The sequence below is a fragment of the Pseudoliparis swirei genome, chromosome 4 (assembly GCF_029220125.1).
Source record: "Pseudoliparis swirei isolate HS2019 ecotype Mariana Trench chromosome 4, NWPU_hadal_v1, whole genome shotgun sequence".
In the NCBI taxonomy this organism is placed as follows: domain Eukaryota; kingdom Metazoa; phylum Chordata; class Actinopteri; order Perciformes; family Liparidae; genus Pseudoliparis; species Pseudoliparis swirei.
The window spans coordinates 18518550-18544856 of record NC_079391.1 but is presented as its reverse complement, the minus strand read 5'-3'; the positions used below and the strand labels follow the sequence as shown (position 1 = coordinate 18544856).

Below are 26307 nucleotides of genomic sequence, written 5' to 3'. Positions count from 1 at the left end.
CCATAATATATTCTTACCCATATTGTCATTGCATTATAAATAACACTCCTCCCTCTGCAGTCTTTTTGTTTTTGTTTTTGCAGAAGCCCTCGTGTACCCTGTGTGAATCTTTAAATGTGACGCTGTTATTTCTGAATTTCCTACTTGGTCTATTTTTGAGAGTTGCGAGCTGCAGGAGACGATTTGGGCTTTTGTGGGAAGAGGAGCGAGGTCGGCCAAATGATCTTGTCTAAAAGGAATAATGCTAAATGTTGGGGCATGTACACGTTTTTGTTATTTCCTGCTGAGAGTTAGATAAGAAGATTGCTACCACTCTCATATCTGTCTGTTAAATGTGAAACTGGAGCCGACAGCCAGTTAGCTTAGCATAAAGACTGGATTGCAAGCAATTGCAGCGCCGTTCATATTAACTTTAATGTGTACAACAGTAAGTAAATGACCCCCACCCTCCCACCCGTTTTTAGTCTTTAAACTAAGCTAAGCTCATCAACGGCCGGCTGCAGCTTCATATTCACCCTAGGCAAATAAAAGCTAATATTTCCCAAAATTCTAAACTATTCCGAAAACAATCTATTAAACTGAACACAGCCTCATTGCTTCACTTGCATGCTTTATTTTCCACAATGGCTCTAATGAGAACGGAGAAAGAGAAAGAGCAGGAGAAGGGTGTTGGATGTGTGAGTGTGTGTGATGCTGTAGTCTGATCGATGTGACAGTGAGAGTGAGTCTCCTCGAAGAACCCCGGCCTTATTGCTCTTCGCTTACACACTACCCCCTCACACACAAAATAGTCGTGTGAAAATGCCAAATAGCTTTGTTTCTGCCCGTTCCTTCTTATTTGCCTTCAGTGGTATTTAGCTAAATATATTTTTTGTAAGATATATTTCTGCTACAAGCAGTGCAATTAGCCTTTCTAGATGGGTGTTAGTGACGAGGGACACAATAAATCTTGTTCAATGCTGTATTTACTATCAAAACTCCACTGGCATTAATTCAATTCAATTCAGTTTATTTTGTACAGCCCATTATCACAAATTTGCCTCAGAGGGCTTTATAGTTTGTACACATACGCTTTAGGAATCTCGAGCAAACTAAGATGAACAATCACAGCTCCTGCGGCCCTCACATTCTTTCCAACCCATTTTTGAGAAGGTGCATGTTAGCCGTTGTGTAGCTTACATAAGCTACATGCTACCCTTTAACCCACAACTATAAATCCCCTTTCGAGGAGGAAATATATTAATCGAGTTTTTGGGGCAATAATCTGAACAAAATTAATGTTTGCGGTCTTTTCCATCATTGTTGCTATAGCTGAAGAGATTTTAAAGCTAATTTAGCCGGCTGGCTAGTGAACCATCAGAAGTCCATAGAAACAGAAGATGAGGACGGTCTTGGCACAGTGGACGAGTGTTTGTGTGTAGGAGGAGCAGCGCACAGTGTTTGAAAACCCTTTTGAGTGTGCCATCAATGCTTCACCCATGTCAAATGTTACTGAAGTTTTAGAGGGTTTTGTTTTTTCCTAAAATTGACAACACTCTGAGTTCAGATGAAAACAAAGTGAGCAGCTTAAGTCTGGGAAGAGGTGGCAGAGGACGGCCGCACGAATAATCACTTCACGAGTCTACTAAACGATTCTGACAGCTTTGAAGGAGTTGGAGATACACACCAGGGGATTTTACGTGCATTTAATCCCTCCAGAGTTCAAGTAGATTTCACTGGAGCAAAATGCGTGTGTGTACATGTGAAGATATTCATAATGTTGAGGAATGAATCGGGCTGCTCCGAGGGATAATAACACAGCTTTGAAAGTCTTCAGGTGGTTGACCAAACTATCTCGGTCCATTTAGGAGCTTGTGATCACATCACAGAATATTCTTCAGCAGTGGAAGTCATTGGATTGTTGAGTTAATTTTTTCAGAAGATTTCTTGTGCCATTGTCAGCTTTAATGGGAAACTTGAATAATACAACACTGTTTACATGTTTTGGGGAGTACTACTATGTCTTTCATGGCTCCAGTAGGAGCTCTGCGTCTGATGAAGGACTTGAGTCTGTGTCTGTTGGGGCTGAAGACTACAAAATACAAAGAAACTTTGAGTTGAGGAGTTAAAAATAATTGAGCTCAACAGACCTGTGTACTGTAGCATATCACACCTGCATCTACAATTTAGCTTGCAATGGTGGAGTTGTCTTAACATTTTAGGCAACTTGGATGAGAAGTCCTGAAAGTGCTCAGAAGAAATCAAGTTGAGGTCAGCAAGACCTTTAGGGTTAGGGTTATATATTCCTCTACTACTACTACTACTACTACTACTACTACTACCAGGGTTTTTCCTGGGTCAAAATGAGTCTTCGGTGCTCTCCGCGCGCGCACGGTCTGCATCGCTCTGTCCATTCGCGCACCTCACAGTTGCGTATTGATTAGACAAGAAGACACGTTTATCAACTCGATTACTATTGATCAAAACAGAACGAGGGTTCGGCTGTAGCCGACTTGAAACATACTATTGAGAACATATTCGCTGACATGCACGTGATGAACACAGTTTTTTTTGTTTTTTCCATCGCAGACTTTTTTTTGCCTGAGGCGCTCGGGATTTGTCATAAGCGTTCGGGGAAACGGTTTAGGCGCACGCCCACATTTTCTCTATGCAGGAAAAACCCTGACTACTACTACTACTACGACTACTACTACTGTTTGTTTACATTTTAGTTCTGTACATGCATCATATTTATTCAGTAATTCCCTCATTCTGTATATTACCACAAACTCTCTTCATTTGTTGGAGACCATTTTAGTGTAACTATAGCTGCCATTGTCATAAAGACAGCAAAGACAAACCTTTGTTGTATTCATGAATATAAGATGTGGATGTTGTCACCGTGATTTCAGCCATTGTTTTGAAGCCTCGAGTTCAACATTGTGGACCTCGCTGTCTTGGTTTTTGGCTGTTGCCGTCTTGGTTGTTGACCATCTTGGCTCAACCGGAAGTGAGAGAAGAGCATGGAGCTACTTCTACATATATTCTATTACTTCTTCTATACAATCAGACTTATTTTTTAATTTGAGGAATCGCGACACTAGACAACCATTACACCTGTAGAATGAGTGCAATTTTAAGGCCCTTTGGCATTGGCTTCACTTCAACCAGGAAGTTGAATGTATTAAGAAAATCAGACATTAAGTGCATATTTTACAAAGACCGCTTACTGAGATAGTTACACTATCAGAGGAGTAAAGATTATCCATGTGTCTTGGAGAGAAGGATGCTCTTTCACCAATTTACTATCTGGCTATAATGCATCACTTTAATGAGGCTTGCATGCATTTACATTTGTCTTTTTCAAGATCAGACAGCTTTCCGATCCTTCAAAGACAAATGAATTAAATAATTATATATGGGATTAAAATTGTGAAACTACAGGTAAAACCATTACTATCTGCTTCCCCTATATTAAATACAGTGCCTACTTTGCTAAAGTGTAACACCCTGTTCTGTGTCTCCTCTGTGTCTTGATTGTTCATTCCCTTCACCTGCCCTCAGCCACCCCTCTGTCTCCTTGATTGTTTCATTGACTGCACCTAACCTCAGCCACTCCTGTCTCCTTGTTTTTTTAAATTCCCTTCACCTGCCCTCAGCCACCCCTCTGTCTCCTTGTTTGTTTCATTCCCTTCACCTGCCTTCAGCCACTCCTCTGTCTCCTTGATTGTTTCATTCCCTTCACCTGCCCTCAGCCACTCCTCTGTCTCCATAAAAGTCTCATGCTGTACACATGTTTTCCCCCTTATGTTTATTGTGCAAGTCTTTCCCTTGTCCCCTGTCGGTTTGTTGTCTTTATTCCTGTCTCAAGTAGTGTTTCTGTTTTGATGATCAATTCCCAGTCTTTGGTCAAGTTGTTGATTCCTAGTGTTTTTTGTAGTTGGTTTCGAGCCAGAGTTTTGTTGTTGTACGTTTTAAGTGTTTCTGTTTCGCTTTAAACCTGGAGTATTGCCTGTTTCTCTGAACCTGAGCCTCACCCCATGACATAAATAAAAGTTTTGCACAGAACTATTTGATTTTATATTATTCTCAGGAATCAAAAGCAGTGGCGGTGCGTCCATAGAGGGCGCTAGGGCGCCGCCCCTCTTAAAATGTTGAGATGGGAAAAAAAAGAAGAAAAAATATATAATATATCCTGTCAAAAAACATTATATACCAAATCATTTAAATAGCAAATATACCGTGTTGATGCGCTAAATGTGTGTGGGAGACCGTCAGCCTGTCAACAACCAGTTAAATGTGACATAAATAATATATCGCCACTCATCATCACGGAGAGAAGCCCCGCCCCATTTTCGGGGCGCTGGCCCAACGTGTGTGTGCGGCAGCGAGCAAACATTTCACGGTCGTTTCGGCAAGGACGGCTTCTCATTGGCGGATGAAATGTGAATCTTGGGGCGCAAAAATGTGCGCCCTGGCCAATGACATCGTTTCTTATTTCACGTGACTGGACTATTCGGCAAATGAGAGACCGGTATCGTTCCCTCAGCCGAGAGTGTTGCCAGGTCCGCGGTTTTCCCGCGGAATTGGGCTACTTTTGAAGTGTTGCCGCGGGTTGAATTTTTTGTCCGCTGGTTCGGGTAGACCTATTTTGCATGCAAATTACATGAATATCTTTAAATAAAAATCCATATTTAAAATGAAATAATTTATTTATACCCAAATCCTACCAATCTGACTCCAGATCAGCACGTACACGCCGACACATCCGCGCACACAGTTGAGCACACTCTCACGAGCATCTGAGCCGACTTCTTCCATGCCCGTTCCACATCTGTAACATCTGCTCTGAACCTCTTTCATGTGAGGGTGAAACTCTTTTATTTTGCAAACCTCTGAAACCCAACCCAATGTTTCTTAAAGCTGCTCTGAACCTCTCATGCCCAAAGTTACAGTGTGTTGATGGTTGTTATTGGACAGTGTTGAGCACGGTGTGTTCTTGAAATAAAGCTTTGTTTTTTACAATATTCTACTCAAAACATCTTTTCTTCTCATTGTCGAGTGCTATTTAAACCGCGTCGCCCAACTGCGCACCCCCCCCCCCCCCCCAATTTCACCAGCCGCCACTGATCAAAAGGATTAATTGACTCAACTGTTATTGTGCTAAAGAATGGTGATTTGAATTCATTCCATTTATTAAAATAAGAAAGATGTTAAAATGCTATTTGTGTTTAATTAAAATCCCCATTCACTCAAACAGAAAAGAAACCTCTTTGTTGCAGCGGCTTTACAGCTGTTAACGTGCAAATATAATGATACACCTCGGCACTCAGGCTTGATTTACAAACATAAATGCTATCGTAGAGTCCACTCGTTCCAAATATAACATCGAAAATGTTGTTCCTGCATTCAAAAGTAAAGAAAAAGGACACCATGTACGACCTCCCACAGTAGGGCTTGCTGCAGCTCTGTTAACGAGCTCTAAACTGCACACAATCTTTCTTCTCCTACCAAAGAACACAACATGATGAGATCAGTCCGATCTATCTGTTTTTACCAACGATCCTGCTTACATCTGACTGTGGCTTTAAGAACATATACTTGGTGTAACCATATGAGGCCTCTGAGTAATAGTGCAGAGCATGGGCCGCTGAGAAGCTTCTGTTACTGAACTGCATGAAGAAGAGCCGGCGATGGAGTCACGTAAGAGCAGAGCAAGTAGTGACAAAGAGACATAATCATTACAAATACTGCAGTTTCAAAAAAATTCCACACGCACAGGAAAATCCATGAATCAGCGTTTGTTTTCACTGTAATGCAGATAAAGGTGACTTTTTATAAATTTTGAATGAATTACTTTATACACTGCTGGCTGGCTTGTGAACCCTGTCTGAATAAAGCATACATCTGGTAGTTACACGAGTGAAAACGATGGGGTTACAGTGGGTTTAGTCTTCATCTCATTAGAAACAACCTGTTTTTAGGCAGAGCCTCTGACTCTACTATAATGAGCAGTTGAAGAGAGGAGAAAATGTTTAATGCATTATCTCCTCTTTTATCCCGAGGATGAGAGGAGGGACAGTTTCTGTGGAACGTCCACGTTTTGGTCATGTATTTGTGGATCAGTGTGTTTTTGTCAGAATGTTGTCCAGGTGTGTGTGTGTGTGTGTGTGTGTGTGTGAACACAGGAGACAGCAGAAAAGAGAATAACTAACCTCATCTAGACATGTTTCATATTCCTTTTCCTGAAATGTTCTCTCGTTTCCCACATGTTGTGCACGGCACAGGCAACCAAAATGTCAAAGCTACATGATCATGCATAAGCCGTTTACCAAACGTGATAATGAGCGCTGTGAGATCAGTGCTATCAGCGCTGTGACCACGCTGCAGCGATAAACATCAGATTGTGTAAATGCGCTGCACAAAGGTTCAGCTGGGGCCGTATCATCCTCAGGATCAGTGCTTCTGATCCACTGCAGAACCATATGGCCCCGTTCACTTTAACACACATGGATTAAAGGCCTGGTTTCCCTGTCCGCAGACACTTCCTTTAAAACTGCCAGGATTTTACAGGGATGTATGTGCAGCTCTTCATTTGATTAAAAAAAAATCTGAATGAAAAGTGCTTCACAAATAGTCTCGACTTAATAATACAGCTCATTTAGTTACCCAATGCTCTTAGCTCGAAAACAACTCTATCTAAAAAAAATTAACAATATGCCAATTAACTGTGATTCCTTCAAGATAATGCTGAAGGTGACGAAGAGGAGCTCCGAGTGATGAAGAAGTCCTCAGTTGTGAGATGTTAACTGATTAAGCACTGATACAAGGGGAAATAATAGGGATTGTGACTTTAATATGTTGGGCTTTTAATCGCCTGTCATCTGTAGGGACTTTGCCTCAGTGGAGTAATCTGCTGGGTAAAACACACACACACATACACATACACACATATACACACACACCATGCTGGGGAGTCCCCAGTAAGCCACACAATTGGTTAATTGTAATTTCTTGCTACTGTAATTATTCGACTGTGTGGTGATAATTACTAGACCATAGAATGGGAGCAGAATCTGTCAGGATACTGTAATTATTTCACACATGTTGTATCTGGAGTATTAGTCCTGTATAATATTGGATAAACAACCCTTTCCCCCTCCTCATCACCTCGGATGTAATTCTCCCATTTCCAACAGCTCTCACTCCCAATGCGTCCAAAACAGATGCTCAGCCGTGGGCTCCTCGGAGCGCAAAACCGACGCACCTCAACACGAGTAAGTGTGTATATGCGGCGCCCCAGGCTTGCGAGTAACTCCAATGTATACACACCGTGTCCTTATTGTGCAAGATAGTCCCTGCGGGGCAGGCGAGAGGCAGATGTGTCAAACAAACACCGGAGTTAAGGTCCATAGGACCACTGTTCAGGTCCCATGCGAGACTAAAAGTAAACACTGACAACATTCACGTGTGGTCACGTGTGTAAAGTTAACATCAGTAACGTGTGTCTGTTGCCTAAACCTAAATTCCTGTGAAGACAGAAGTTTATTTTAAAAGACATTATTCAGGAAACGAGCGTAAAAAGACACGCCATCCCTAACACGTTTCCAAACTGACGCTATAGCGGTATGTAGATCACAATGAAGCTTAGAAGCACTGACCAGGCTGCAGTATTAAATGTAGCTCAGCGAAAGTTCAGACAGGAAGACATTCGGTACAGCTGGTTCATTCACAAGCAGTCTCAGTCTTGCAGCGATTACACCATTTGCTGATTGGGGGCAGGCCCGATGAATGAACCAACCATTAAGAGGCAGCCCAGTTTTGTAAGCCTATCACAGCGTCGTTGGTCAAACTTTAAAATGTGTTCTCCTCTGCTGCTGTCAGTTGTCGTTTCAGCTCTGGTCATTGCGACCCTCCTCCCCCCCAGGCTCCTCCAATCGGCATTACGGCAACGCTTCTTCTACACCACCACCAGTGTCTGGACTCCATGGGGGGGATTCTGCCTGCGCAGATATCAGCATCTCTACCCCTGGTTTATCCTACTTCAGGATGGAGTCCAATCGCCAAAAAGACTTTGCACTATTGCAATATGCTATTGTAAAGCTGATTCTAATAAATTATTGTTAAACTCTAAATACCCGTCTCTCCTGATTGAAATGCATTGAGGTGAGAATTTGTCCATTTTATAGCCGTCTGTTGATCAACTGTTGGATGGATTGTCGTGAAATGTTGTCCAGGTGTTCATGGTTCCCCAAAAGATGTGTCCTAATGACTCGACATTTCCTCTAGCTCCACCAGAAGGTCTATGTTTTCTATCTCAGTATTAAATAGATTGCCATACAATTTGGCAAAGACGTGCGTCGTTCCCAGAGGATGAACCCTCGTGGCGTAGGTGATCAGCATCACCTTTCCTCTTATGCCACCACCAGGTTGACATTAAGGGTTTCTAGTGACATTTCATGACAACTCTTAGATTAATTGTGTTTGCTCATCCATGTTCCACTCGGGATGAATTGTCATAACTTTTGTGATTCCTCAACCGTTAACTACCTAGTGCCATCAGATAGATGGAAATGACTACCATTCCCGCTTTGTGTTTAGTGCTGATTAGTATGCTGAACTGAGACGATGAACATGGTGAACATTTAACCAGGTTGCATTTGGCTTGAATCACCGAGCATGTCTGGACACTTTGTCAGTTTATGTCAGTCTATAATTTGTCCTCCTTATATCCTCTCCTTTGGAACAGCTGTGGTTGCCTGGAGTGTTTAACTAGCGCATCTCTGGCCCGACATCCAGCGGAACATCAGTGCACTCATCAAGCCGGACACAGTACATACAACACGCATGCAGAGCCCGCACACACAGTACTTTCGCGCACTATTACGCTCATGCTTTCACTCCTCGCTGTTCTCCTTTTGCGTGGCTTAAGTATGGAAATGCTGATACCACCGTGTCCTACGTAAAAGGGAGTGCCTGTTTTGGAAGGACAAGTGAGGAGTGCATCTGTGTGTGTGTGTGTGATGCAGAAAAAAGTTGCTGGCTTTTGTAGGCCCACTGATACAATTGCTAGTGACAGATATATGGCTAATTAGTGCAGCCTTGGCACGGCTGTCCTCACCTCTCAACAGCCCGTGGTGAAATTGGATTAATTTAATACACTATCAGCTGTGGAATTCGACCAAAAGCCAGTTTCTTCAGATGTGTTGCTAATTTGTAAAAAAGTGATGTTTAGAATTTAGTTTCATCTACAGTTTGTGTTCACATACATACTGTACACCTGTACAACTGTACCTAGTGTGCTCTCGCTCTCTTTCTCACGCACACATGCCTGCACAGTGTGGTGAGCATGTTGACTTCTTTCTTGCTAGTCTAATTAGGTTGGATCTTCTTTACGGTGAGCTAAGGTTCTTACAGAGGCAATCTGTTTCGGAAGAACTTCTTAAGAGCAGTTCAGTCCTTAAAAGAAGCAGCAGACAACCTCTCCTAAGCCTTTTCTCTGACTCCATCTGTTTCCATCTTCGCTAAGTCCAGCCAGAAGCTCTTCAGTTGAAAATCATCTTAACCATCCATGCTTTGCCCCTAAATCCCTAGTTGATACTCATAATCTCTGCTGTCCATATTCAAGCACATGGTCCCAACATTATTGATATAATTAGCTTCCCATCCTAGTTTTGTCATCTGCTAATACCAGGCAACAACAACCGACAGCCCTGGTCATTCCAGCTACAGGATTATTAACAGCCATGCTGAGCTATGGGGGGGGGGGGGGGGGGATCTGTCTCCAAACCCTGCAGGTGCCAAGGGAGTGTAATTTATCTGGTGCACATAAACTGAGAAAATCAGGATTAATTTCAAGGAGTGGTTAGAAATTACTTCAGATTACATGAAGATCTTCAAATCTATCCGTTTTATGTTTTGTGCTCACTCATCATTACCTAGAACTTTTCCACACATTCTTATACTGCACTGCTATTTAACATGACTGCTCTTTGCCAACAGCAACCCTGTGAAGTACATAAATATCCATCTGTGAGAGCCTCTGCGTGGGACTTGTGCCGCTGAGAGGAAACCACTGAATGAGCGAGTCATTGAGGGGTAGAAAGAAAGAATTTGGAGTATCCGTCTACTGGAACTGCTTCGCCCTCCGAAATACTGACAATAAACCTCTATTCAAACACAATGCACTTTTTAAGGAGAAGAAAAGGTATCATGTTTCTGCTGTATGGAGTGTGCGTTCAAAGCTAAACCTGAACCAAACTTACTGTGTCCATATTTATTAAGGTTTAAAGAGGAATTTAACCCTCAATATGGCTTAAAAGAAGCCATTAAAGGACTTATTTCCGAATGTATACACTACATACTTTATATTACCTTCCTTTATTAATTTAAGATTTCCTAAAGAGCCACTAACCTCTGTCTCCGCCTGACAGCTTCTTTGTGTGCGTTGAGAAGTTATTCATTGGTGCTCCAGGAATGACATCACTAAACACACTGCTGTATGCTGGAAGCCACGAGATGACAGAGATGTCCACTCAGTGCACGCACGCACACACACACACACACTCACACACACTCTTTGACCCGGAGAGATTGCTGAGTATGTGCATTTTTCTGGTCCTCAGCCATCTGTCAGAGGGTTTTGGGGGAATGTTGATGATGATCATGATGGGGGTCTCCTGACATCGTTGACAGCCGTTCAGGACAGTTCAGCTCAGCATCTCACAGGAGGCTAACACACACACACACACACACACACACACACACACACAATACACTGACCTGCAGTCTCAAGTTTTACGAGCAAAACTGAAGCACAAAAAGTTTTTTTGTATTCTGCACCTGATTGAGTACATCCGCTACCACCCACTACGACCTATTTGTATCTGTATCGTATATTAGCTCCATTACACACTCATGATGTTTGAATCTAAGGGTAACTTAAGTATTTTACAACCTGCTTGGTTCCACCCCATCCTCCTAGTTAATCTGTTAAAGTAACTAGAGGGGACAGCAATTTGTTTAACTGGTCCAGTATTAAACTAGATCTCTGCAGACGGGTTACAATTAAATCGCTCAGCCCTCGAAGTAGATCCACAAATATTGTTCGAAAAAAAGATCCAACAGAGAACTAAAACCTCTCGCTCTGACAGCTCACATCACATTCACAAATTATCTAAATATTCACATTGACATAACACTTTCTGGACTCCAACTCAACAAGTTCTGACAACACCGGCTCTCACCCATATTTCTACCGTTGTCTTCCGGCAACAAGTCACATGACACAATAACAACCAGAATGTAAAAGGTAAAGAACAATGTGCAATGGCAAAAAAAACACTTTTAGTGGACGCACATTGATGTAAGGAGTTGCATCACGCACATTACAGCTCGTTTCGCGGCTGCTGTCTGCAGGGTTCTTTAGTGTAGTTATCATTTGTTAAAGGAAATTAATTTGCCTAAACATTGTTAAACTAAAACTGTTTTAACTCATGCTGGAGAATGGGCGATATCTGTTGGTCTACCATGATGTGTCATGAAGATAACAACATAATGGCATCCAATCTGAACAGAAACAAGGCTGCAGACAATATTTACAATAGACCTTCAGAATTAGAAGAAGTGTAATTTCTTTCTCCAACAAATGATGTTGTAAAGTACCGTTGGCCACATTGTTTAGCTTTTTTACATTAGCAGTCCAATCTCTCTGCTGGAGTCAAAACTCGAAGTATAAAAATAAAACGGTGTTTCTTATCATACTTTCACACACACACTCAACTGAAAGTACGCAGACACTCTTACAAAATAAACTTAATAGAAAACCCCCCAAAACGTTGTCGCTTTTAAAAATCCATAACACAGCTCCTTCAGTGACCTAAAATCGACACCGTGACCTAAAGGGAATAGAAATATGACTTAATACTAGTAAGAAATATATTAAGAATATATGTAATTGTGATAAAATATTGTGGCATCACAAGGGGCCAGGTAGTGGAGGGACGCTACATTCCCACTCAAGTACAGCGGCCACATGTCAAAATGGCCGCTCGGGCGGAAACTACAGCTCCCAGACTGCCTCACCACTCACCCAGCTGCAGGTGCTTAGGACAACTAATTGAGGCAGGGCTGGGAAGCTTAAGAGGAGACAGAGGGGAGAGCAGAAGGAGGGAAGGAGCTGGACAAGCCAGGAGTGGAAGGGCCTCCAGGACGAAGACAAGCCCAAGCGGACGAGCAAGAGGAGGACTTTGTTAAGCCGACTTTGCTTAAGATACGTTTTTTGTTTAAGGAACCTTTTTCTCCCCCGGGATGCTTTTTGTTGAGCAATGGATTTGTTTTTAGGTTTGTTTGAATGAATAAACCTTCCCGTTCATTTTAAACCTTGCAATTTTGCCTGTTTTTACTTCTCCCTTGCACTGCCCCACCCTAGCCGGCACTCGGGACAGCCCGTGGCGTGACAATATTAACATATAAATAATTATATATCAATCTATAAAACATACATTCTAAAGACTTTTTTGTTTTTGGTGCTTCCATATGTTTACTCGTCCTAACAGCTTTTTAGAGCCAATATCCACTCCTTGATGCTATGAGCCAAAGAACCAGTTGGACTTCTTCAATTCTTGTTTATCTTTTGGCATCGCTGCACATCTCCAGCAGAACTACAACAAGATGAGAAAGCCAGAGGCCAGTGTGCACAGACGAGGAATGGTCCCCAGAAAACGAGCATGCTCGCTGCCAGCCCAGTGCTGTGATCTACAGGTTCTGCATGCATGTTTCATTGCAGGCTGCAACAGAGACCCGACACTTGAAGCGGAATTTCAAATGATAACATAAGAGATCGAAAGAAGAGGCGCGTGCGTGCGTGCGTGCGTGCGTGTGTGTGTGTGTGTGTGTGTGTGTGTGTGTGTGATCACTTTAGCCAAAATTAGGTAAATGGGCCATGAGAACCGGAAATGTGTTGTGGTGATTTTTGTTCTCCATGACACAGGAGCCTCTGAGGAGCTGAATCAAATGCAGCGTGTGTGTAACGTGAAGCCGAGCTGCTGCTGGGCACTCCGTTGTCTCGTACGCACGACAATAACAAAGTGTGTTACAGTCTAAGTTTACATCCCGGCGCACGCAATGCCATCACACCGCTCTCTCCCGACCTCCCTACATGTCTTGCCCACATGGTTCTGCTGTAACATAAGCGGACGTATGGCGACCATATGTTTCGATTTAGTTGTGACAGTTTGTGTGGGCCTGTGACTTTATTTACACAAACACAGACGCAACAAAAAGAGATGGAATACAGAAAAAACGAGAGATCGCCCCAACTCTTTTCTTCCTGATGAGAACGTAATCGCTTTAGAAATAAACTACGATTTTAAGTGTCCTCTTCCCTGAGCCTCTTCACTTATTTGATCCAACCTACTATCTACCAGTGGCGGGCCGTCAGGGCCAGCAAGGCCTTCTCTGCTGGCCTAAACATCATCAAAATATATATATATTTTTTAATAAATGTTCCCACAAATATGTATTCAATTATTCCCCAGAGTAAGAGTTATACTCTCCATTTCATAGCTTTCCTCTTGGTTGCACTGCTTCCAGCCCCAGGTTGAGATTTGGAGGGCTGGTCTTTATGTTAGATCTTTTAGCCAATCATATTCAGCCATGTGTGTTGCCAGGGGGCTAGAATCTGCCCTTAGGCCTTCAGAATCAACATTGCGGGCGCTGGTAGCTTAAAGTGAATGGAAATGAAAATTTAGTGTCAACCAATCAGCTTTAGAGTTGGCTCCTCTAGGCCTTCTCGAAGGCCCCGGAAGCAGCACAGGAGCCAGCTAGCAGGCGTAGTGCGTGCACGTCTTTTGATTGGATTACCAATATTGAGAGGCGGGTCCTATGGGCAGGTAGATGCAGAACCTCAGAACTAGGAAACTGAATTTGATAAACGAATTAATTCGCGTACTACTAAGCTATTTTTTCAACCCACAATGGCGGAAGGAGGAGAAGATATCGATTTGGTCGAGGATATAATTATAACGCCATTCTCAAGACGAACTTTAAGACCGACGCCGACGCTACAAAGCCCGTCACAGGCGGGGAAGGGGTTCGTTGGCCACTTTCAAAGTTCCAACTACGAGCGCTATCAATGGCTCACAGGCTCCGAGAAGCTCTGCACACCGGACTGCTGGGAATGCCTGTTATTTGCAAGTGATCGATTTGGTGTTTGGAGCCACACTGGCTTTGCAAACTTGAGTTGTCTAACCAAGACAGCAACGAGACACCAAAGTACGGCTCGGCACTTACAAGCAATGGTGCTTTGAAAACTTTTGGGGACACCCGAGTGGATCTACAGATCAACGAACAAGCTCGCAGGGCAACGGAGCTGTACAATGAAAAGGTGAAGAAAAATAGGGAAATATTGAAAAGACTCATTAATTGTGTCATGTGTTTGGGTAAACAGGAACTTTCATCTTCATCATCACGGTGAAACTGCTCTGGTGACAATGCGCTGTTTAGTGAACACACTGTAAAAAAAAGTTGGACTTAAAGCTCAAAGTTTGTGGACCAGAAATGGATAGAAGACGAATATTAATATAACTCTGTTGCACTGGACTATGTTCTTGCCTATTAGTTGAACTGTACTGTATTGTACTCTTCCCCTGCAATTCTCTGAATAAAAATGTCAATTTCAAGGTGACGCAACGCCTGGTTATACTGCTTCTCTGTCTAACTGTATCGTGTCTAGAGCCATGGCATCATAATGATAGTAATAAGAGGTGGATTAATTCGGGTGGGACTGTGTAGGACCTCACTGAAGGCCCAGGCCCACGGCACGCCACTGCTATCTACACACTGATGATGGAAATGTCAGTCCTAGTCTTTTTGCCCAAAATTCTCCTTATACCCAAAATTATCAAAAGTAATGTGCTGTGTTAGTGCAATCATTTAAACATTAAATGACGGCATTCTTACTCACCGCAGGGTGAGCCATTTTCACTTGGACACTTCCGTGAATACATAAAACATGAAATGAAGAGGCCTGTTCATTTGAGTTAAAGCTGCACACACACAGACCAGTGTCTTCCAGTGGCTCTAATTTGCTGACTGCCCAGATAAATGAATAGTCTCTTTTAAATATAAAGTTGGCCAAATGGTTCTAAGTGTGTATGTTTTGAATGTGCACATCACATGACCATTCAGCTTAGATGTTGGCCACCATATCCCAAATGTGCTTCATAGACAGAGAACGCTTTTCCTAAAGACTTATATCCGCCATGAATATTTTTCTTCCTATAATATTATGCATTATAATGAATCCCACTGCTTTCTTTGGCAAAATCGGCATTGCATTCGAGCGCTTTTTATTGGTCGGAGGTACCGGTACCTGATTTGGCTATCATGACCCTTACCACGCAAGGTCTATCCCTAACCTCAACGAGCTACACAGGGCGGGTCTTGCCAAGACAAGCAGTGTGATTCATGACATGTCGCCATCACTCAGCCTGGCTGCCAAGTTGACCCAGTGATCACTCACAGGATTACAACAACAACAAAATACCATACATGTACCAGTGGACCTCTGTTAAGGAAGAGATGTCAGTACGAAACATTGAGGGTCTTTTATTTGTTAAACTTTCTCAGGGCCTATAAATAATGTATTTTTCCTCACATCATCCCGATGTTAATTGTCTCTGGGCCGAGTGGGAACATTGCATTCTCATTTTTTAGGGCGGCTGTAGCTCAGTGGGGTAAGAGGGTCGTCCTTGCAAGTCGAAGTGTCCTTGAGCAAGGCACTGAACCCCCAGTTGCTTCCTGGGCGCATCACTGCAGCCCACTGCTCCTTAATAACTAAGGATGGGTTAAATGCAGAGAACTAATTTCCCCTTGGGGATTAATAAAAGTGTATATTTATTTATTTTATTTTTATTCAAGTTAGTGGGAGTATCATCACTTCTGATAATACATGAGTGATCTGTGGCGGTCCATCTGCTGTAGTTTGTAACCTGTCGTATCTCTAGCGCCACCATCAGATCAACTAATGACATTCCCATCAGCATCAGCTGCACTTTGTGTTTTGCACTAATTTAGGAAATGGATAAACGGCAACCTCACGGAGCTGCTAGCATGCCTGTTCACTTTCAATATGTGAAGAGGGCAGGTCTAAACTATAAGTAGTGTTGTTCTTTAATATTCTTCAACATCTCGACATCTTTCTTGATATATTGTATTCCATTTTCAGAATGTAACTGTTTTTCTCTCCTTTCACATTAGGAGTCCTAAACTACCGGGGGCTTCTTTTCTCTGCCATCTCACTCTTTATTACACTCTCCTCTCCGGCTTGTAAGTGTATGGGTGGAAATCAAAGTGCATTAAACATTAAATATGCTGTCAAGATGCAGAAGTCTCTCAATGCTGATGATGATGGGGAAAGTAGGGCAGTGAGGGAAGAGGTATGGATGGAGAGGAGGAGGAGAATGGACACAGATATGCAAAGATGGAGGGAAAGACAGATGGAGACAGACACTGAAGAAGCCGCGAGAGAGACTCAAGATCCCATAAATACTTACACATATTGGATTTGGAAAACATCTGAATTGATGCTTAGTGTGAGGTGTGTGTCTGTGGTTAGGTGTGAGACAGACGATACGTGCTTGGACAGAGTATTCTCGTGTGGTTGAAATCAGATCCTCGAAATTCATTCAGAAACGCGCTGAACAGATGAAGCCGGCTGGCCAGTTGCACTATATACATTTGGAGAATATGCCTCTATTTCTGATTTTACGTTTTAGTTTTAGTTTGTCTGGGACTGACAGACGGAAACAAAACACATTGACTTCCAGACCACTGAGGCTCACACACTGTGCGTATCTCTCTCTCTCCTCATTTCTGTCCATAACAAGCTTCCTCAACACAATGATGCGTGCAACAGAGTTGACGCTGAGGTTGTACTACAAGAAATAGTAAAACATGTCAGAGTGCGATTGACTCAGCTAAAGGATAAAGCATGAGGCTTCACTCGCTCTCCTGTTACTATGCAGACTAGAACAGCCATGCGGTCCTCCTGCTGCCACAGGCTAAACTCACAAACATTTCAAAGTCAAATTTGCTTTCACATATTTGCTATACATACAAATATGTTCACATTAAAATCCCATCAGGTCTGTGTGTGTGTGTGTGTGTTCTGCACCAGGAGAGATGATACGAGCTGATTCTGCTCCTGAACCCAAACCTGTCCCGCTGCGGAGAATGTTAGCAGAGGTTTATGTAGATGCATCCTGATGCAAGGCATCAGGGAAATGTTGCCTAAATCTTCTATTTGTATCTCGTGTGTTTTGTGCCTTGTGCATATCTTTTTTGCATCTCATTAACAAGTGAAACTACAAACTGTGGGCTGCATTGTCCCTTTACAATTTGCTGAATATATTGTGTCAGCATTGATATGAATTGGATGATAACAGCAATTTTTCTACTGGTTTGTTGATACTTCGGTCCTTCTTTTTGACTTTGGTGAGTCATACGGCCGGTACAATATGGCGTGAACACAACATGAGCTCAGCTAACAACAAAGAATAAAGACATGAAGAGAGTCCTCACCATGCACCATTGCACTTTATGTTGTCTATATGTTCACATGTTTTTTACTATTTTTGCACTCTATGTTGCACAATTCACTTTATGTTGGACAGAAGAGAAACGCAATTTCGATCTTCTGTATGTTTGCACATATGGAAAATTGACAAATAAAACTGACTTTGACTTTGACTTTGCTAGTGACTCTATGAGACTGTACTGACTCACAGCAGTGCTTTGAGCTGAATCCTCACGTCAGCATGCTAACATGCTCACAATGATTGCACAAACATACTGACGTTAAGCAGCATGTTCACTATCTCAGATAGCGTGTCAGCATGCACACATGTGCTAATTAGTGTCATGCACCGCTGAGGCTGATGGGAAAGTCAAAAGGTGCTGAAATAAACAAACAGATATTTTGACCAGCCGATGGTGCTATGTGAAAGTTCAGCGGATCAAAGCTTGGACAATTCATCCTCTGTGGGACATGAATGTCTGAACCAAAGAAGAAGAAACATCCATTTCTTGGTGGCAGTGGAGGAAAAGTCTAATGCTGTTTATTTACAGTCTCATTGTGTGGCTGATAAGTAAAACAATTCAAAAAATGTACCACAATGACATAATCCATTCCAGATCATTTTTGATCTCCTTCCAAAATTCTGTCATTGAATTCCACCTTAAACTTGGATTGTTAAGCCTCAAACTAACTCCCTTTTAATGCCTGTGTGTGAACGGGATTACATAATTTATACTTCAGTTTTGAATTTTTTTGCTGAATTGTGGCATTTTTGTCAGCATTTATCTTTTAGCAATACATGACAGCATCAATATCACTATAGCATTGAAACCCAAATAAAGTCCAGGGGAAGGGTAACAGAGCGATATGTAGTCCTGAAGAAAGTTAAGTCAACCAGTTGATCAACAGAAAGACAATCTGCAAACATTTTGATCATTAGTTTTTATTGCCATCTTTAAAAGTAAAAATGCCCAATATAAATACTTGCTAGTTTTCCAAAAGTTTGAATAATGCTGGACACACAAAGAAAGCACCGAGCACAACAAACTACAACCGACATTCCTCATCACCCTCCAACATCCTACAAGCCAAATAATTAATCAATAAACAATAAAGACAATCATCAGCTGCAGAAAATCATACAGATATCAATACACTTCATTTAGTTTTGTGATACAGGACCCAACTCTGTTTGGTTAATGAAAAAAAAGAGGCTGTTGCCAGGTATCCTAAGATAAATGATATGATATATTTCTCTGCACCGCAGCTATACAGTACTTATATCAGCATTTGTGTCATTTGTGGCGGACACTCTGGAATAAAAGTGCATGAAATATTTAAAAGGAATCGTCAAACTTGGGGTCAGTTGTTGAGTTGTCGACAGTTGGAAACACGGATGGCCTACTGCTGTCACTACTGCTCTCAGATAACGACTTCAACCGACAGTTTGAATGAGTTTTGGTAAATGTCCAACACAACACATTGTTTTCCATGACTGACGGACAAAAACTGTCTCAACACCCTCTGAACACTGCCTACTGCCACGATCAGGATCAAGTTAGTATCATATTGACTGCTTGGTAATCTTGATACACTCTATGAAGTGTTGACACTGACATTCAATATCAGCCTGTGTGTACACTCAGAGATATTCCTCTCTTTGGGGTTATTGCTGCCATTTGAGAGCAAGAGGGAAGATAACAGCCCTTTTGAAAGCTGAATAAAAATAGCAAAACTTTGGTGGGCATCCAAGTATGAGCATTGGTCTACAGAGGACTCAAACTCTCCACGCTGAAGTCCCACACAGACAGCCAAAGAGTGTTTTTCACAGTTTACTCAGCAGAGTGTTGAATGAAATATCGAAGCCCAAAATAGAAATAAAGGATGAATGAAGATCCAAGATTTCACTGTAAAACACATCCAAACAATGACATCATGTCAATAAAAGCACTTCCAGCATGTTCATCACACTAAGAGGAATCTAATAAAGTCTTGGTCACAATCTGTGGCAGATTGTCAATACTGAAAAATGTCGGATTGTGTGATGGATATTTGGTGAATTGTACTGTTACAAATTTAACAACAATAAATACATGATATAGTATAAAAATCTGAGTTTGTGGTTATTTTCTTTTTTTTGTTGCAGTTTAGCCTTACACTGGCGAACCAGTGCGATCTGCATAATTATAATCTTTATTCTGATTGGTGTTTGTAGAAGCGGGTCAGCAGCAGCCACATTGTGATATTATGACACTGCCCAAAAGTTGGAGTTTGCATTTGTGTCAACGAGGCTTCAAATATCTAACGGTATGAGCTAGGATCGCCTTCTTATTGGGCTGTCAACTTTTGAATTGGACTTCCCAAAATCGCACAAAGTAAACAGTGATTTGTAACCTTTTTTATTGTTGAATTTGAATAATATTTAGAGGCCTGAAGGGGTCAAACTGAGATGAGAAAGAAGCAAAGATGACAGGTAATTCTGAAAAAATAATCAAATACAATTGTATATATCAGACCTTCGTGTTTTCAAATTTCCTACCGGTGCAACCCGCCAGATTGATCTCTCTAGCTCCTGTAGGGGTCCTAACTCCCAGGTTGGGAGCAAAGCGCCCACTCTTAAATGATTGTCTGAGCTGCACAAACATTCTAGGATTTAGGACTGACACAACTCTTGGAAAAAGCTTATGTTACTTATCTTGTATGCCACAGTCCACACGAAAAGCCAATAGGTCAGGGTTTTCGGAGCACAAGTGTAACAGACAGACAAGTTCCTGGGTTTGCCGACATATTCAAAGAGTTAAGAACAGTGAGATGCGAGTGCACTGCTGCGTCTTTGTGTTGGAAGACTTTTGGGAGTGTTGTTCTGAACACCGACTTCAGAGAGAAATTCAAATGTCCGTCCCTTTCAACAAGACAACAATATTTCGCTCACAATTAAATCCCAAGACACAGCACATAACGTCGCCTGCACCAGAGCCTTTAATCCTCCAGATCCACAGCAAACAACAAGCAATACAGTAAGAATGTTCTATGTCATAAAGACATGCTGACACATATGCTCCTGTGTGTGTGTGTGTGTGTGTGTGTGTGTGTGTGTGTGTGTGTGTGTGTGTGGGTTGGGGGGTAATCTAAAGACGGAGTTCATGAGCCTACAGTAGCTTTAGGCCCCAAAATGCTCTTTGGTTGTCCCAGATTATAATAACCTATATGCAGCGATGAATCCCATTGCACAGAATTGGACAAAAATCCCTGAACGGATTGGCTAAAAGCGAAAGCATTCTCCTGAAAGGACTGCAGAGGACATAAATAATATGCTGTACAGAACGTGCTGTTTCCTTGAATTACAGAGAGATGCCAATCGGGCTTGTTTTTTGGGGGTGTTTTTTAATTAAATGAGCCGTCCATCAGCCGACACCTGAACGTCATGATCTGTTCATGTTTACTCTGCAACATGGGCATCTGGATTCATTACTGATGCTGTGTTGGTGCCGCTGCTGGTGGAAAGGGTGGGTTTGGCGCACGGGGAGTCGCCTCTATAAAACCCCAAAACACACACACACACACACACAGATTCTCGCTTCTACGCTTCACATCCTGAATTAACAAGACGGTCTTTTTTTCTTTTCTTTTTTGTGGCTCCCGAAAAACACTGCTTGAACATGCTTCAGGTGTGAGCTACCCGCAGTAACGAGACTGCGATGCTGATCCAATGCAGCTGCAACACACGCCCCTCCGCTCCGCGCTGCCCGCCTGTGAACACACGTACACACACACACGCACGCACACGCACACGCACACACACACACACACACACACACACACAAACACACCGCCGCTCCCCCCCGCCCCCCAAGCACCCCCTGACAGTCGTCGACGGACACACGCACACACACCGAGTGTGCACCTCCTAAATGAATGAGCAGTCAACACGTCCCGCGCTGTGAAAACGCATCTATGTTACTGGATGGTGAAATGTGCAAGCGCGACCGTGTGACACATTTCAATGAGGGGAGAGGAGAGGAGGGGTGGGGGGTGGGGGGGAGCGCGGCCGCGTCTGAGGCGGGCGTGCGTGCAGCGCTAGGTAAAAATAATGTTGCGCCCTTCGAAGCGTAAAGGCACACACGTGTATATACATGGAAGAAAAACAAATCACACATCGCTCAGGTGTAAATCATGACATGTTTTTATTTTTTTAGAGGGGGCACATTCACTTGTGCTGGTCTACTTACGCACTGCCTCCTTTTTGGGGTCTAGGGCACTGGCAGTCTGCTGTATCTGGCCTATTTTGTTCTGGAGGACCCAGACCCGCTTGTTGGTGCTGATGATGTCGTTCTCCAGCTCCTGAAATAAGGAGCAGGCGTGCCGGGCCAGGTCGGACAGCTGTCGCAAGGTCCGGGACAGAACCACGTTACTGATGGCACACAGGTCCTCGAAAAGCAGACCTTCATCGTTGGGGATCTGGTGCCTGCACAGCAGCTGCGGCTCCGCAATCCGTTTGGCGAATGGCATTTTTTGCACGCCAGAAATAATAAGAGTTGTAAGCCAAGTGTAAGTTCCCACTGCCTAGACGAAAAAGGGGGAAAGGGGGAAACAGACAACATCCAAATATATAAATCCACGAGAAACCCAATGAGGTTCAGGCCGACCGCGCGCTATCCCCGGGCGTCAATCCAAAGTTCCCAGATTCTCCTTGAGATCCTCCATCCTGCTGCTGGTTTGTGGGGATCACTCACACTCCCGCTCACACACGCACACACATGCACACACATGCAGGACACGGCCCAGGTCGGTGGTGTGGGGATGCGTGTTGAGTCTGCGCTCATGGGCTGCCTTCGTGCGGCGTCAAGTCAGCCAGAACGAACCGGAAGCAGCGCTCCGAACCTTCACAACAACACGCGGGGTCGAGCAGAAGGAAAAGAAACACCGAGGAGGGGAGGTCTGCGAAAGAGAGGTGCCGTACACGAAGCAGAGGCGTGGACGAAATATACAACAGTAGCAGACAGAGTGAGTTTTAAAGGCCGTTATTAAACACACTAATACTATTTCATATTCAGCCTGCACGCCATAAGCTTTTATTTTGTAGGTCCGTTATGGCTTTTCCGGTTTTAATGTGCTCATACTTCTGGGGCTTGATGAAGCCTGTCTGTGGCCTGAGCCGTACGCAGGCTGAGAGGATGAGAGAGGAGGCTGAGGTAAAACCCGGAGATGGCCATGAGCGGCCATGAGAGCCAGAGAGCATGCAGGACTCACTGACAGAGGAACATCTTTACAACAACCATTCACCCTGTCGGAGATCCGCGAACTCAGAGGACCACAGCTACAAGGCACAATGATTGTATTCATGTTCACTCTCAAACACCTGGACCAATGGAGGTACAGCAATGCACAGGGGTTAAAGTGTATATAATTCATAAGCAGACAGCAAGGCACAGCTTCTGTCATATTCATGGATATGTTGTAACTATCATCTTGGAGAGGGATCCTCCTCTGTTGCTCTCCTGAAGGTTTCTTCCCTTTTTCCCTTTGAAAGTTGTTTTCTATTTCTTGGGAGTCTTTCCTGATCCGATGTGAGGTCCTGGGACAGGGATGCCGTATGTGTACAGATTGTAAAGCCCACATGTTTTATTTGCGATATTGGTCTATATACAATAAACAGAATTGAATTGAATTGAACTTCAACTGAAGAATCCTAGGTATTAATAAGGAAATGCCCACTTTATGACAACATGTCTAACGATTTTAGGAGTTAATTAGCCAGTTTGATCTGGAAACTGTAATGTATCTAAAGAGGTCAAATTCCCTGTTGGGACCTCTCGTGAACAAATCCAAGGTTTTACAGCTGGGGGTCTCTGAAAAACCAAACAGAAGTAAGGGAACTTTCAAAAACAAATGTTTAATTGGTTTAAAAACACTTTTAAAAAGCAATTATTCTCATAAAAGTAGGAAAAGTCATGAAGTATTAAGTTGACAAAAGCAGTGTTTTTTGTTCCAGTAAAGAAGGTCCGGTGTTCCCTTGCTGACAAGTTTATTAAACACATATAATGTGACACACTGCACACAAATATGTTAATGAGGTCAGAAGAAGGAAGAAAAAATATCCAGCTAATTGAAAATGAAGGGGTGATTTTGAATTATTTTAAACATATAGAGTGACTCTTTAGAACCCCAAACAGGAAAGAAGAAAAGCTCATGTCAATTAAATACGAGCATACATGTTTCTTCAGCTTTCACCAATCAACTAGTTATCAACATTTAGATTCAAAAGGCTAAAAAACTACATTGTTGACATTTTTTTGTACAAGTCAAGGTTAGTGGCGGGATCATTTCTACATGGTGCTTTAATTGTGCCTGCATGGCTCCTGAAGCTGCGATACGGGGTCATGTGCCAGGTACCTTAAGTTTGGGGAAACTATAAACATTGCCAAAGCTGTTTGGCTGTTTCCCCGCTGCAATCTGATTGGCTGTTTGTTGTGGTCATTTGGAGTTAGTATTTCTGTTCAAGAAGATGCAGTCGCCATGAACAATGTGGATTATGTTCTGCAGCACACATTTTAAAGTCAACCTTTTAAAGTAAAACAGGAAATTAAACATGTTGGTGCCACCAGTTGCTGGATATCGTTATGGACTAAACAATGGTCAAAATAACCAGATTTAATGTGGCATGGTGTTGTTAACCATCCAACCACGATGAACACGTCAGAGCTATTAACAATTATAAGAAGCACACAATCAAAAATAGTTGATTTATTTAATTTCAAGTACATAAGAAATAATCTCACCATAGATGCTGCAAAGCTGTACTTTAATGCAAATCATCCCATATCTGACATATTGCCGAACCAGCTGTGCTCGAGCCAGCAGCACAACTTTCAAATCAATTCAAATCCTATAAGCAGGCTCTTAAAATACTTCATAAAAAGCCCAGGAGTTATCACCACTGTGCAATTCTATCTAAGCACAGTCTCCTGAGCTGGAATAACCTCACTAAATTCTCCAATATGTGTCTAGTTTTTAAAGTTCTTAATGGTATGGCTCCTCCCCCACTTGGTGAATTTATTAAACAAAACACACAGAGTAGCAGACAAACTAGAGCTGTGGTGAGAGGTGACTGTATCATCCCATTTAGGAAGAGCTCCTTTAGCCAGTCTGCTTTCTCAGTGAAAGCAGGACACCTCTGCTCTGCCACTCCATAAACGCACTAGCAGAACATTTCACTGTCACAGATTCACACAGGTAAGCTCAAGTGCAGAAGAAACGTCCGACTCTGGGTTTGAGGAACAAATGTTTTACTTGAAAACAGACTGGTCATGAGCAAATTGACACGAGGGGCAAAACACACAACAATCTGGCAGGGAACAAAGCCAAGACTGGGAGAATATATAAGGTGGGGAAACACAGGTGTGGGACATCAGGGATCAGCGAGACGGGAGTGGCTGGGGCAGGTGACGGGAATGACACAATCAGGAGAGGCTGAGGGCAGGTGTATGGAATGACCAATTCCTGGGGAGACAGACACAACATTAACAGAGTGTTACATTCACTCTTTTAAACACGACCTGAAGAACTGCTTTTTAGCAATCACATGTGTGAGCATGAATCGTGACTGCCCCCTCAGTGAGTGGGTGTATGTTTAATGCTTTTTATGATGTGTTTTTTTAATGATTCTATGATGAGGCCAGTATTAGATCGTGACCTGTATGTTTATTGCTTTTTATGATGTTTTTGTGATAACCATTTTCTGGCCACAGGAACTACGGTTGAAATTTACACATTTACCCCTGTGTTGATTGATGTGTTCAAATAAATAAATAAATGAAATGAAAGAGTTGGAGATGTTTCTTTCCACCGCCATTCAGTTTTAAACTTAGCGTACTAGATGATTAGAAGGCAATACAGGACAAAGCGATATTCCATGCAAGATATTGCAGAATAAATCGGTAGAATATAATGCAATGCACACTTCACTGTATCCTCCTGCTCGAACCCTGAGCCCTTAAACTGTGAACTCAGAAAAGGTCACCAACAGCCAGAGAGGAGCCTTCAGCATACTGGAGCTGAACGATGTCCAGTGAACAGATTATTGTTGTTGTTTTTGCTGAATGTGAGTTTCCAGGTTGCTAAGCCAGGCTGTTGTGTTTTTCATTCACAGTGATTATCCTATAGTCTCGAGGCTCAGTCTGTATATATAGACTTGTCTGCAGTAAACTTGCTGTGGCAGCACATTTGAGGCAGCATAGATTGACAGTGACCTGTCATGCACTTCACTTCGAGTTGCCGAGAAGACACTTGTGACAACAAATACTACATTGTGCTCGTCAAATGACACAAAAGCTCAGCGGCGGTGCAATGGAGCTCAGTGGATTGACTCAAGTGTTTTACTCAAGTCCAATTCTCAGGTGCTTTTTGTGTGTGTTTCCATGTTATGCAACTTTATACAAGCCATCGCCTCCTATCGCAAATCAGGCAATATCTGTAAATCACGAGAAGAGCAACATTGTGCATTCCTGTCCACTTTATATTATCTTCAACATGTAAACCAGCCACATGAAGAGATCTGTGTTGGAAGAATCACAACATGGTTTTATTACATGTGTTATTAAAAAACATAGAAATGAGACCACTTGATTGCATTTAGTTTTTGCTCTCATGAGTGAAACAAACAGAACGTACTCAGCCTTTATGATGTTATAGAAAGGCTCCAATTAGAAGAACAAAACGAGCGTTCAGGCTCCCTCATGTGGCTCAAATGT

At 42.7% G+C, this 26307-nt stretch overlaps 1 protein-coding gene across 1 annotated transcript in view; it reads right to left on the bottom strand.

Moving 5' to 3' along the window:
* Window positions 1-22066, bottom strand: part of nhsb (Nance-Horan syndrome b (congenital cataracts and dental anomalies)) — a 44010-nt gene extending 21944 nt beyond the window's left edge. Inside the window, exon 1 of the mRNA XM_056412999.1 lies at window positions 21787-22066. Within this exon, the coding sequence (XP_056268974.1) occupies window positions 21787-22066 (280 nt within the window). The remainder of the gene's footprint in view (window positions 1-21786) is intronic.
* Between the last annotated feature and the right edge of the window lie 4241 nt (window positions 22067-26307).